Source organism: Echiichthys vipera, assembly GCF_963691815.1.
Source record: "Echiichthys vipera genome assembly, chromosome: 20".
NCBI classification, from domain to species: domain Eukaryota; kingdom Metazoa; phylum Chordata; class Actinopteri; order Perciformes; family Trachinidae; genus Echiichthys; species Echiichthys vipera.
Window position 1 is genome coordinate 1,561,924 of NC_139845.1, and position 15,039 is coordinate 1,576,962.

The 15,039-nt window shown below is 44.3% G+C and overlaps 1 protein-coding gene across 1 annotated transcript; it reads left to right on the forward strand.

Annotated features, from left to right (window-relative positions):
• Window positions 1-7,102: 7,102 nt before the first annotated feature.
• ifng1 (interferon gamma 1) lies at window positions 7,103-14,817 on the forward strand (the record flags this gene model as incomplete). Its single annotated transcript, XM_083935052.1, has 4 exons — window positions 7,103-7,222; window positions 8,604-8,675; window positions 12,640-12,918; window positions 14,677-14,817. The coding sequence occupies 4 exons, from the start codon at window positions 7,103-7,105 to the stop codon at window positions 14,815-14,817; spliced, it is 612 nt and encodes a 203-aa protein (XP_083791178.1).
• Between the last annotated feature and the right edge of the window lie 222 nt (window positions 14,818-15,039).

Here is a 15,039-nt window from a genome sequence, read left to right on the forward strand (position 1 = left end):
GGTCCTGGTCCTGGTCCTGGTCCTGGTCCTGGCCCTGGTCCAGTCCCAGCCTGGTCCTGGTCCTGGTCCTGGTCCTGGTCCTGGTCAGGTGCGTACATGAACGAAAGAAAGAAACAAAGAAACAAACACCTTTAGATAACTTTAGTTGAAAGAAAGAGAGAAAAAAGAGACTTTTTGGACGGAGCGACTGTGGTGTCATTCCTGTGACATCACTGTGACATCACTGTGACATCACCGTGGTCCCCAGCTCGTGCACCGATCGTACGGAGGGACTTCCCCTTCAGCGTGGGGTGGAAAGAAACGCTGAGTCAGAGCCTCCGACCCCGACACGAGTCGCTTTCATGTGAAACCAAAGAAAACAGCTTTGTCACTTTGTTTGTTTTTTAATTTGATCAAAAACAGAAAAACCAAAGGATGAAAAGTTTTCTACACCTTAAATAAAATAAAGTGTTTTTAAAAAAGCTTAAATTCACAAGAAAAATATTGATTTATTTCATTATTTCCATGAAAATTGGCTCATTTTTAATGTTCTGCTTCGTTCTTCTTCATGTTTTCATTGTTACGCAGACGACACCGTGATTTATTGCTCGGCCTCGTTGTTAGAAAAGTCTCCTTAAGTGTCTAAACTTAACCGTCTTCTTTAGAGACTAAACTTAACCGTCTCCTTAAGTGTCTAAACTTAACCGTCTCCTTTAGTGACTATACTTAACCGTCTTCTTTAGAGACTAAACTTAACAGTCTCCTTTAGTGTCTAAACTTAACCGTCACCTTTAGTGACTAAACTTAACCGTCTCCTTTAGTCGTCTAAACTTAACCGTCACCTTTAGTGTCTAAACTTAACCGTCACCTTTAGTGTCTAAACTTAACCGTCTCCTTTAGTGTCTAAACTTAACCGTCTCCTTTAGTGTCTAAACTTAACCGTCACCTTTAGAGACTAAACTTAACCGTCTCCTTTAGTCTTCTAAACTTAACCGTCTCCTTTAGTCGTCTAAACTTAACCGTCTCCTTTAGTGTCTAAACTTAACCGTCTCCTTTAGTGTCTAAACTTAACCGTCTCCTTTAGTGTCTAAACTTAACCGTCTCCTTTAGTGTCTAAACTTAACCGTCACCTTTAGTGTCTAAACTTAACCGTCTCCTTTAGAGACTAAACTTAACCGTCACCTTTAGTGTCTAAACTTAACCGTCTCCTTTAGAGACTAAACTTAACCGTCTCCTTTAGTGACTAAACTTAACCGTCTCCTTTAGAGACTAAACTTAACCGTCTCCTTTAGTGTCTAAACTTAACCGTCACCTTTAGTGTCTAAACTTAACCGTCTCCTTTAGAGACTAAACTTAACCGTCTCCTTTAGAGACTAAACTTAACCGTCTCCTTTAGAGACTAAACTTAACCGTCTCCTTTAGAGACTAAACTTAACCGTCTCCTTTAGTGACTAAACTTAACCGTCACCTTTAGTGACTAAACTTAACCGTCTCCTTTAGTGACTAAACTTAACCGTCACCTTTAGAGACTAAACTTAACCGTCTCCTTTAGTCGTCTAAACTTAACCGTCTCCTTTAGTGTCTAAACTTAACCGTCTCCTTTAGAGACTAAACTTAACCGTCTCCTTGACTTTAAGCTCCACCCGCCCGGAGACAAAGTGACAGGAATCAAACGCACCTGAACCACAGGTGTGTTGCATGAGCTCGTTTACGCCTGTGGATCCTGAGAGTGTGGGAGGCCTTTCTGCTGAGTCGACTGGTTTAACTGGGACCAGAGAGGCTGAACCTGGAGTGGACTGGTTTTACTGGGACCAGAGTCTGAACCTGGAGTGGACTGGTTTTACTGGGACCAGAGAGGCTGAGAGGACTGGTTTTACTGGGACCAGAGTCTGAGTGGACTGGTTTTACTGGGACCAGAGTCTGAGAGGACTGGTTTAACTGGGACCAGAGAGGCTGGACCTGGAGTGGACTGGTTTTACTGGGACCAGAGTGTGAGTGGACTGGTTTTACTGGGACCAGAGAGGCTGAACCTGGAGTGGACTGGTTTTACTGGGACCAGAGAGGCTGAACCTGGAGTGGACTGGTTTTACTGGGACCAGAGAGGCTGAACCTGGAGTGGACTGGTTTGACTGGGACCAGAGAGGCTGAACCTGGAGTGGACTGGTTTTACTGGGACCAGAGTCTGAGTGGACTGGTTTAACTGGGACCAGAGAGGCTGAACCTGGAGGGGACTGGTTTTACTGGGACCAGAGAGGCTGAACCTGGAGTGGACTGTGGAGGACGGGACTCCCGGGACGCCGTTCAGACGGGTGAGTACACTGGATCCTAAAACCTCCAGGTTAAAGAGTTTCCTGAGGGAAGATTCATCAGAAATTCAGCAGAAAGTATTTTAAAACAGAAACCAGCGTGAATTCCTCAAGACGCCGACGAACTTCACCTGTGAAAACCACTTCCTGTTTGTGTCAGAGCGTGAGAGAAGGGGATACCCGCGGGTTCACACCTGAGCGCCAACACGCCGCGTCTCTCCGTCGCCTTCCTGCTGACTCTGACTCTTTCATACTTTCACTGCATCACTGCATCACTGCCCCCCGGACGGTACGCACGTCGCACGCACGTCGCACGCACGTCGCACGCACGTCGCACGCACGTCGCACGCATGTCGCACGCAGTCTGGACCTTTAATGTGACTGACGCAGGAAATCTAGTGTTGAAGTGCAACACCTGCAGCCAGAGGTCAAAGGTCAGAGTGTGCGAGGTCGACTTTAGTCCTTGGGTCGAGTCGCTGACCTGCAGCAGCCGTCGTTATAAAAGATCGAACCTCTTCTTCAAAGGTTATGAAAGTGTCCTCTAGGAGCATAAACCTGTGCTAAAGTGTCCTCTAGGAGCATAAATGTGTGTTAAAGTGTCCTCTAGGAGCATAAACGTGTGTTAAAGTGTCCTCTAGGAGCATAAACGTGTGTTAAAGTGTTCTCTAGGAGCCTAAACATGTGCTAAAGTGTCCTCTAGGAGCATAAACGTGTGTTAAAGTGTCAGGAGCCTAAACATGTGCTAAAGTGTCCTCTAGGAGCCTAAACGTGTGTTAAAGTGTCCTCTAGGAGCATAAACGTGTGTTAAAGTGCCCTCTAGGAGCATAAACGTGTGTTAAAGTGTCCTCTAGGAGCCTAATCGTGTGTTAAAGTGTCCTCTAGGAGCATAAACGTGTGCTAAATGTCCTCTAGGAGCCTAAACGTGTGCTAAAGTGTCCTCTAGGAGCCTAAACATGTGCTAAATGTCCTCTAGGAGCCTAAACGTGTGCTAAAGTGTTCTCTAGGAGCATAAACGTGTGCTAAAGTGTCCTCTAGGAACCAAAACTAGTGCTAAAGTGTCCTCTAGGAGCATAAACGTGTGCTAAAGTGTCCTCTAGGAACCAAAACTAGTGCTAAAGTGTCCTCTAGGAACCAAAACTAGTGCTAAAGTGTCCTCTAGGAGCCTAAACGTGTGCTAAAGTGTCCTCTAGGAACCAAAACTAGTGCTAAAGTGTCCTCTAGGAACCAAAACTAGTGCTAAAGTGTCCTCTAGGAGCCTAAACGTGTGCTAAAGTGTCCTCTAGAAGCCAAAACGTGTGCTAAAGTGTCCTCTAGGAGCATAAACATGTGCTAAAGTGTCCTCTAGGAGCATAAACGTGTGTTAAAGTGTCCTCTAGGAGCATAAACGTGTGTTAAAGTGTCCTCTAGGAGCCTAAACGTGTGCTAAAGTGTCCTCTAGGAGCCTAAACATGTGCTAAAGTGTCCTCTAGGAGCATAAACATGTGTTAAAGTGTCCTCTAGGAGCATAAACATGTGCTAAAGTGTCCTCTAGGAGCATAAACGTGTGCTAAAGTGTCCTCTAGGAGCATAAACATGTGCTAAAGTGTCCTCTAGGAGCATATACATGTGTTAAAGTGTCCTCTAGGAGCATAAACATGTGCTAAAGTGTCCTCTAGGAGCATAAACGTGTGTTAAAGTGTCCTCTAGGAGCATAAACATGTGTTAAAGTGTCCTCTAGGAGCATAAATGTGTGCTAAAGTGTCCTCTAGGAGCATAAACGTGTGCTAAAGTGTCCTCTAGGAGCATAAACATGTGCTAAAGTGTCCTCTAGGAGCATAAACGTGTGCTAAAGTGTCCTCTAGGAGCATAAACATGTGCTAAAGTGTCCTCTAGGAGCATAAACGTGTGCTAAAGTGTCCTCTAGGAGCATAAACATGTGCTAAAGTGTCCCCTAGGTGCATAAACGTGTGTTTAAGTGTCCTTTTCAGTGACATATTTTATATTTAAGCTGAAACACTAAATGAGTCCACATCTCTGGTGGAGTTTTAACACTAATCCTGTGTCGGCTCCTAAACTCAACACTTCCTTTGTTTCCTGACCGTGTTCGTCCAGGCGCCGCCTCTCGTTTCCAATAAAACCTTTTCTCTGAAGCTGCACAGACGCACGGATGCACGGACGCACGGACCCTCCTCTGCTTTCACTTTACTTTCTTTCCTCTCTTGCATCTCACAGCAGGTATTTTCCCACCTGCTGCAGCGCTGGTGTCACTGTCACTGTCCCTGTGTGTAAACGCCGTTTGACAAGAAAAGCCTCGTGTTTCGTGTGTTTCCTTTAGCATTATAGCATAGCATTATATATATATACATTATACATATATATATAGCATTATAGCATATGATCACTAGCTGATTCTGCTTCAGCTACACCACGCAAATATGAACTTTATCCAGTTTAGCTAGCATAATTTTAACCCTCAGCTATTCTTAGCTAACGATATGTATCCATTTTTTCACTTGTTTGTTACATTACTTTAAGCTAACTATAACGGTTTAATACCTTTAGCTATTTAAGCTAACTTTGGGCTAACTATTCCAACTGTTTATCACCATTAGCTAACTTTCAACCAACTATTCCAACTGTTAATCACCTTTTCGTTAACTTTTAATTAATGTTTGCTGCTGTTACTTTTACCCAGCTATCTTAACTGTATGATGCAATCAGTAGCTCTAACTGCTTCAGCTACACCACGCAAATATGTCATTTAGCCAGTTTAGCTAGCATAAGTATTTTAACCGTCAGCTATTCTTAGCTAACGATATGTATCCATTTTTTCACTTGTTTGCATCATCACTTTAAGCTAACTGTAACGGTTTAACACCTTTAGCTATTTTAGCTAACTTTGGGCTAACTATTCCAACTGTTCATCACTTAACTAACTTTGGGCTAACTATTCCATCTGTTTATCACTATAAGCTAACTTTTGGCTAACTATTCCAACTGTTTATCACTATAAGCTAACTTTGGGCTAATTATTCCAACTGTTTATCACTATAAGCTAACTTTTGGCTAACTATTCCATCTGTTTATCACTATAAGCTAACTTTGGGCTAACTATTCCAACTGTTTATCACTATAAGCTAACTTTTGGCTAACTATTCCAACTGTTTATCACTATTAGCTAACTTTTGGCTAACTATTCCAACTGTTTATCACTATAAGCTAACATTTGGCTAACTATTCCAACTGTTTATCACTATTGGCTAACTTTTAACCAACTATTCCAACTGTTTATCACTATAAGCTAATAGTGAATAACAGTTGGAATAGTTGGTTAAAAGTTAGCTAGTCTACTGTTAAAAATAGTCTACTGTTGGTCATGTTGTGTCCCTTTTTGTAGTCATTTTGCACCAATTTGAGTCATTTTGCATCTCTTCGATTGATTTGCATCTGTTTTTAGTCATTTTGAATCCTAACGTGGCGCTTTTGCATCTATTTTTAACAATTTTTCATGTCTGTATTCATTTTGCATCTCTTTCTTGTGGTTGTTTTGTGTCTCTGTGACTGTTTTGTATCTTTTGTGGTGTTTTTTCCATCTATTTTTAGTCATTTAGAGTCTCTTTTGAAACTTTTGGTGTCCTTTAGTGACATTTTGTCAGGACCTGCGCATCTTGCTGCTCACAATAGTCACTACAGCACCGAATGTGTATCAAACCACGACTGAACACAACTACAGTGACCAGCTGTTATTAGTTACAAACATGAAACTCTATATTTGTGCAGGAAGGAACCAATGGGCTGATGGTGTTTCAGTGGTCTCCACTGGAGAGACTGTTGGATATAGATGCTCATTATCGGGTCTTTGTAAATCATAAATAAGTCATAGTGGGGTGCAGTGTCTTGGGATAACTTCTGTTGTGATTTGACACTGTAAATAAAAAGGAAATGAATGGAGCTCCCAATAAAACCACAGGTGCAACATGTCGCTCAGGGTTCGTAATCATTTCCACTGCGTATTTTCTGGATCGAATGATTTCCAACGCAGGCTGCAGCATCGCTGTGCGCGCTTTCCAGTCGCTTCCACTCACGAACCTCAATGAGCTCCATTAAGTTGCATTGAAAACACACGACAGGCCTCCACCATAAACCAGTCCAGTAAGACCAGTAAGACCATTAATTGCATTAAAACCATTCGGGATGTGCATCTTTAGCAATAAGCAGATGATTTGTGTTTGACATGCGTGAGTGGGAGACCCCTCACCCACTTCTATGAAGTTTGGTGATTTAAAGGAAACTGCACAACCACAGTTTTCACACCTAGATCATCGCGCTCTCTCTCTCTCTCCTCTCTGAGTTATAAATAAAAGCGTTCATGACAAGTGAGACAGTTTGAGACAACTTCAGGGCAAGAGACACAACTGTCAGACAGCCAGTCAGACCATCAGCCGACCAGTCAGACCATCAGCCGACCAGTCAGACCATCAGCCGACCAGTCGAACCAACAGCCGACCAGTCAGACCATCAGCCGACCAGTCGAACCAACAGCCGACCAGTCAGACCATCAGCCGACCAGTCGAACCATCAGCCAACCAGTCGAACCATCAGCCGACCAGTCAGACCATCAGCCGACCAGTCAGACCATCAGCCGACCAGTCGAACCAACAGCCGACCAGTCGAACCATCAGCCAACCAGTCGGACCCTCAGACAGGTCTTTGTTCGGCCTGTCTCCGTGTTTTGCATCGCTCCATCTGGGATTGGAACCAGCAGTCACACCGGGCCCAGACAGGCTTGAGAACCGAACCAGCGACCAGCGACCAGCTGCTATACAACCGGTGAAGCGATGGTTACCGCGGCGAGGGCAGTGGTCTGTCTAGCTCTTTGGTTGTCTGTCTGTCATGTCAGAAGCTCCTACGTCACTCAGAGGATGAACAAAACAATCCTGAACCTCCTGCAGCACTATGTGAGTATTGCAAGGCACCCGTCTGTTCTCTCCACTGACGCTGTCGTTACTTCGACGGGACTAGAATCAATGTTTGTGATGCAGTACTTCAAATGCCGGTGCATGCTTTCTGTTTCCTCCTGCCGCTTTCACACTCACCACAAACACACACACACACACATACACGCAAACACACCCCCACATGTGCGTGCACACACTATTTTCCATTCACTATATGTGTGTTTTAAAGGACTATTCTGGTTTTTATTCCATTAAATGCAGAAATTATTTCTTACAAATGTCATTAGAACACTTGGTAGTTAGCCAACTTGTAAATGAGCTCATGATCATGTGTACTGTAGTGTAGATGTAGTGTTTATGGTGCGTTCAAGGACATTCCAACAAAGAGACGGATGCTTTGACAGATGACACACAAGTCTCAAGAAGTTGGAGTGTCCTTGAACGCACCAACAAGATGGTTTTAACGCAAAAGTTTAGCTCCTATTAAAACTATTAATGCAATGTAAGAAATAACCAAATCCAATTATCTTATTCATAACTTGTTTGATTTTATGATATCAGATATAAAAGCTCGTCAACGACAACGTCTCTGAGGTCTCAGATGTCAGATAGTCCTTGAATGCACCAATACGGCAATTTCAAGAGTTAATGAAATGCAAGAAACTTTCAAAGTCTTATGATCTTTTATCAAAACTGTTCGATTGTTTGTCTTTTGATTATTGCGATAACAGCTCGTTAACAACAGTCTCCATAATCTCGGATGCCGGAGTGTCCTTGAACGCATCAGTAACGGCAGTTTTCAAGAGTCACTGATTGAAATTCACGAAAAAACCCCAAGTTAATTTGATCTTTTTCTCAATGTGCTTCATCATTGTGATTATTGTGATACTCGTTAACAACAAAGTCTCAAAAGTCCCCGATGTCCGAGTGTCCTTGAATGCACCGATAACAGGTTTTAAAAAAGTCCAGGAAATAATCAATCACCAAATTAACATTTTACATTTTCACAATCTGATTCTGTTTTGTCTTTTCATTTTTGATGATCTAAAAAAAACTGAGCTTCTCAACAACAACGTGTCTCAAATCTCAGATGTCGTATTGTCCTTAAACTCACCGCGTTGGACTTCATGATACGTTTGTTTGATTTTTGGATGAACTTTTCGATGACATGCTTTAACTCATCAACTAAATGCTTTGCAACACACGGATCCTAAATCTCTAATGCCCGACTGTCCTTGAATGCACCAGTAATTGCAGTTTTCAGAGCGGTCTAGAAGAGTAAAGATGCTTTGTACTTATTTAGCGAATACATCGGTGATATTGTGCCTTTAAAATGATTAAAGGAAAAACATGAAACATCTTCTTTATCTTTATTTTGCAGAAAATTCCAGCGAAAGAGAGATTTAACGGGAAACCCGTCTTCTCCAGAGAACCACTGTCCAGCAAAATGGAGGTAAATAAAAGTCAAATTCATCATTAAGACAATTTAGCATCTATGCATCGACAAATAGGAGTCTCTGTGAAGTGAAGTCAGCTTGTGTTGGGGTTGTTTTTATGTACGCGATGCGACTGTTGACTGTATCCTCTTTAAACATCCACACAAACATCTATAAAGCATCACAGACACTCTACGTCCTCCATAGAAAGTGTTAACGGGATGTTTGAATTGGACCTTTGGACAAATCCCAACAAGTACTCAACCAGAATCTTTTAGAAATAGTTGAACATCATCAGTAAAACGGCGAACATGTTTGGAAAGAGGTAGGTTTGCAGACGACGACCTACAGCGGTCGAAACACGCTGGATGTTTTGATGATTTAGCCGCTTCAATGAAGGCTTTCTGAAGTTTGTCCTTCATCTGTGTCGTTGTTTCTGCCTTCATCGCCTCCCTGTTTATTCAACCTGATTACCCGTTTTCCAAAAACACCCCACACTTAAGTTTGAGTACGAAGCAAACTATCGTCTTGTTTTATGAGATACGGGTTTGTTTGCTTTGTGTCTTTCCGTAAGTGACATCAGATGAGTTTATTGGACGGCCCATTGTTGTTAAAGCGCCAAGAGTCTGGAATAAAATGGACTAACGAATGTTTTCCTGGGTCGATTCTCCAAAAAAAACCAAACAATTCTATTGTTGGACGTTCTCATGATGGCAAAGGCACAACCCGCCCCATTGCCTCTGATTGAATCATACTTGTGACTCTTGTTGGTTGAGTCGGTCGAGTTAAGGCATGGGGAGTCAGAATGGTGAAGGTTTGGTTAACGATATCCAGTTGAGCCAATCGGATGACTTAATTCTGTATAATTAGCCACCTGCACCTTTTGTTTTTCTAGATAAATTGTTTGTCAGATTGGTGTCGTGAGGAACTCAGAGTAGAGCCGCTGCTCCTTTGTGTTGAAAGGAGCCAGTTGAGGTGGTTCAGGATCATCTGGTAAGGATGAACCCTGGGCGCCTCCCTAGGGAGGTGTTCCAGGCACGTCCAGCTGGGAGGAGGCCTCGGGGAAGACCCAGGACCAGGTGGAGAGATTAGATCTCCACACTGGCCTGGGAACGCCTCAGGATCCCCCAGTTAGAGCTGGTTAATGTGGCCCGGGAAAGGGAAGTTTGGGGTCCCCTGCTAAAGCTGCTGCCCCCGAGACCTGACCCCGGATAAGAGGATGAAGATGAGATGAGATGAGATTGTTCGTCAGATAAAGATGTTTTTTGGGACAAATGGAGCTTTGGAGTTTGTCCAAGTTGGAGTTGGTTAGCCTAGCTTAGCATAAAGACTGGATTCAGGTGGAAACAGCTAGCATGGCCCTGTCCAACATGGAAAGTAGACCCACAGCTGACTAATAAAACTTATGTTTGTGCACCATTTCTTGACCAACACTATATCCATCCGCCAATGACTTCCATCCATCCATCATGTGTTTGAGTAATGGATAAACAAACAAGAGTTTTTGAGGTATTGGTAGATGTATTTTTAAACTTCGGACCTAGCTAGCTGTTCCCCTCTGTTTCCAGTCTTTATGCTAAGCTAGGCTAACTGCCTCTTGAGTCCCAACTACCGTACTTAACGCACAGACATGAGATTGGTGTCGATCTTCTTATTTCAATCTCAGAAAGAAGGCAAAGGTGCTTATTTGAACTTGTTGAGTAGATTTTGTGCTACACATTCACGGTGTTATAGTGTTGCGGTAACTTTAGCTCTCCGTGTTGTCCTGTTGATCTAACCTTTCTGACTGAGTCAGCAGCTGGCTGGTGTTTTCCTCAGGTTTCTGTCTGACGCTGAACAGTTTCTTTATCACACTGGAGTTTGTGTTGAGGTTCTTGTGGTTTTTAATTTTCCTGCTGGCTCTGCAACACCTCCTGCTAGCGTGCAATTTCTCAGGCTCGGAATTCAACTTTCACTTTTCACTGTCGAGATAAAACAAAAGAAGCTTCTTCATGGTTGGTTTACACGTTACAGTCTGCAGCGTTTCAGTCGGCTCTTGTTGTGAAGTCTTGTGTGGTTTACAAGATAAGATCGAGGCGTCACAAACAAGATATAAAGCTGTGGCTTTTGTTCGTGCATTGGATTCATTGGACCCGTATCAGCAACGTGATGTTGTTTCGGCCCAACTGGGGCCTGAGTCCGGCACGCCTGGACGTTGGACAGACGACGAACGGTGTTTGTGTTGGTTTTGAGAAACATTGATGGTGGTAGACAGAGACAGGTGGTGTTTAGATTGAGCCCCCCCCCACAATGCTATCTGGGTTTTCCCATTCAGGATTTCCCTCACCACCACCACGACACAGGTGTTTCATTTCATCAATTTGAATTTGCTCCAGTCCAGAGTCATCTGAGGTGAATCACCGTTTTAACCTTTTGATGGAAGACCTCAGTGTTTCTTCAGCACTTACACTCATCAAATAAGCCATCGAGACATTTACTTTTTCCATGTAACAACTATTAACGGAGAAATCCAGGAGAGTCGCTAACAGCCGGACGTGGCTAACAGTGATTAGCTCGGGGCAGCACGGTGAAGGCATTCAAAGGTCTTTTTTAACCACTAATGCTGCTGAAAATAACAGCAAACCTCTGCAGCAGCATGAGAAGAGTCCCTACACACACAACAAAGCAGCAACAGCGTAGTTAGTGAAGCCAGAGTTTATTAAAAGAGTGTTTTAAAGACTTACCTTCTGGCCCCTGTACCAGCTCCTCTCATAGTAAAGTCCATTACAGTGGAAGGAGCCCATTGGTGCTTTGTTGTGTGTGTAGGGACTCTTCTCATGCTGCTGCAGAGGTTTGGTGTTATTTATTTATTATTATTATTATTTGGCACTTCCTGATTGGATCAACCAGGAAGTCGCTGTGGTGGGGGCTTGCATCCAACACACATGCATTGATATAAGATAGCACCTTGCTAGCATCTCCTACGTGAAGTTAAGCACAGATATTGGTACCAACAAACGCGTAGATGGACCACAAACTCTGGGTTCACTGAGTACGCTGATGACGCTATGTTGTGTGTGTGTGTAGGGACTCTTCTCATGCTGCTGCAGAGGTTTGCTGTTATTTTCAGCAGCATTAGTGGTTAAAAAAGACCTTTGAATGCCTTCACCGTACTGCCCAGAGCTAACCACTGTTAGCCACGTCCGGCTGTTAGCTGTTCACTTTAAGGATAAACGTCTTTACACATGAACCGGTCGTTTCAAACCCTTTTAATTAAACGATTGCTGCAAATTCACGTCACTACTGGTTTGAAAGGATTATTTTACATTGTACTCAGGTCCAAGTCTGCACCAAGGAGGGAATTAGTCCCGAACCAAAACTCCTGCAACACATCTGCTAAAAACGTTATAATATTTATTCTCTGTGAGCGCGACGTGTGTTTGCACGTGGCTTAAACTTAAATACAGTTTCAAGTTTGACCCAAGACGAGGTTTTAAACGCTAAACCTGCACAATCGGACATTCAGTGAGTCCTAAAAGCCGCGTCCGGCGTTGTTGAACTGTGACCTCTTCGACTTCTTGCAGCTGAGTGAGTTTCAAACCTGTCAGCGATGGTGAAGTAAGACATTCGTGTTTCACTGTCAACGAGCGGCATTTCCCTTTAAGGCCTCGTCTGTGCTCAGTTTAACTCCTGTGTGGGAAACCACAGTTTTCTTCCACTGTGTCAAAAGGTCTCAGCAGCTTCGGCTGGTGCACGTTTGTCTGAACACATCTGTCGCTGACTTTAACGTGTTCTCGGAAATGTGTTTTTTGTATTTTACGCCATTCATTCCTACTTTTTAAAGGTTAATTTCTTTAAAACTTGCTGCAAAAAGCTGCATCGTCAATGGGAAAAGGGTCCGCAAAGATGAATTCACGACGCCTAAAGCATCAGCGTTTAATTAAAACCAATTTAAATGTCGTCCATCAGAAATTAAAGGTTGCATTTGTCTCTCTCTCTCAGGCAAAGAGGGTGTTCATGGGGGGTGTTTTGGAGACGTATGAAGAGCTGATTGGGAAGATGTTGGAGCAGCTGCCCACCCCGACTCCCCAGACCGCGGAAAACAACGCGCTTCCCATCTTTGCCGCCACCCCCGCCGCCAGAGCCGGTGAGGACGGAGCGGGCGGAGACGTCAGGACGGAGCTGAGCTACATCCTGAGTAAGATCTCCAAGCTGAAGCAGGAGCGTTACAAGGAGCAGGTGGAGCTTCTGCCCGGGCTGATGGCGCTCAAAGACATCAAGGTAGGAAGACGTGATCAAAAATACATTTGTACGTATAATCCGACTGTTGGATTTCGGACCGGAGTGGAAATTCTGCGGGGTCCGGATCACGAAGGGTGTCATGCAGGCTCAAAGTCATCCCAGGGTCTTATCACGACAATCTTTCCTGTAACAGCTATTTACGGAGAAATCCAGGAGAGATGCTAACAGCCGGACGTGGCTAACAGTGATTAGCTCGGGGCAGCACGGTGAAGGCATTCAAAGGTCTTTTTTAACCACTAATGCTGCTGAAAATAACAGCAAACCTCTACAGCAGCATGAGAAGAGTCCCTACACACACAACAAAGCAGCAACAGCATAGTTAGTGATTTGTTGGTACCAATATCTGTGCGTAACGTCACATAGGAGTTGCTAGCAAAGTGCTATCTTATATCAATGTATGTGTGTTGGATGCAAGCCCCCACCACAGCGACTTCCTGGTTGATCCAATCAGGAAGTGCTGAATATTAATAATAATAATAAATAACAGCAAACCTCTGCAGCAGCATGAGAAGAGTCCCTACACACACAACAAAGCAGCAACAGCGTAGTTAGTGAACCCAGAGTTTATTAAAAGAGTGTTTTAAAGACTTACCTACTGGCCCCTGTACCAGGGGCCCCTGTACCAGCTCCTCTCATAGTAAAGTCCATTACAGTGGAAGGAGCCCATTGGTGCTTTGTTGTGTGTGTAGGGACTCTTCTCATGCTGCTGCAGAGGTTTGCTGTTATTTTCAGCAGCATTAGTGGTTAAAAAAGACTTTTGAATGCCTTCACCGTGCTGCCCCGAGCTAATCACTGTTAGCCACGTCCGGTTGTTAGCGACTCTCTCCCAGATTTCTCCGTTAATAGTAGTTACATTAAAAAAAACTGTTTTGATGGTTTATTTGATGCATTTAAAACGACCATTAATGGTTTAGTGCCTGAATTACACTTTAAAGGTTCACGGAGGCGTGAAAATACTGGTTTTGAGGGTCCCTCAGGGGCCTGTGTCGACCTTAAACTAGAGCTTATTAAAGGTTTTTACGGCGAGCGTAAAGTCAGATTTATGGAAGCTTTACTTCCACTGTAGTCAGGACCCAAAGAACGAGGTCACGGGTAACGCTCAGTCCTGGTTCCTACCCTCACCTGTGGTCCTGAAAGCTGGGTCAGGACCCAAAGAACCAGGTCCAGGTCAGGACCCAAAGAACCAGGTCCAGGTCAGGACCCAAAGAACCAGGTCCAGGTCAGGACCCAAAGAACCAGGTCCAGGTCAGGACCCAAAGAACAAGGTCCAGGTCCAAGCGTGTGAACTGTGTTTCCTCAGGAGGGGGTCTGGAGTCTCCCTTAGAGAGAGGGGGAGAAGTTCAGCATCCGTGAGGAACTCGGAGTAGAGCCGCTGCTCCTTTGCGTTGAAAGGAGCCAGTTGAGGTGGTTCAGGATCATCTGGTAAGGATGAACCCTGGGCGCCTCCCTAGGGAGGTGTTCCAGGCACGTCCAGCTGGGAGGAGGCCTCGGGGAAGACCCAGGACCAGGTGGAGAGATTAGATCTCCACACTGGCCTGGGAACGCCTCAGGATCCCCCAGTTAGAGCTGGTTAATGTGGCCCGGGAAAGGGAAGTTTGGGGTCCCTGCTGGAGCTGCTGCCCCCGAGACCTGATCCAGGATCAGAGGCTGAAGATGAGGTGATGCGTCTCTGTGACGCTGTTGTCGTCGTTCGGTTCTCAGAGTTTAATCTAAAGTTTCTCTCCTTCCGTCCTCCAGATAGATAACCGTGTCGTCCAGAGCAAAGCATTGTGGGAGCTCCCGTGGCTGTACGAGGAGGCGAGCTCGCTGTACGACAACATCCAGATCGAGAGGAGGCGGCGACGACGGCGAGCACGGAAAACTCATCAGAGAGGCTGAAGCATCAACAAAGACGACGACGACGAGAGAAACAAGGATTTTTAATTATCGTATTTTCCGCAAAAAAGTTTCAAAATAAGACATTCACTGAAGGTGCGCCTTATATGGAAAAAGTTTCAAAATAAGACGTTCACTGAAGGTGCGCTTTATATATGAAAGAAGTTTCAAAATAAGACGTTCATTGAAGGTGCGCTTTATATATGGGATACATTTCAAAATAAG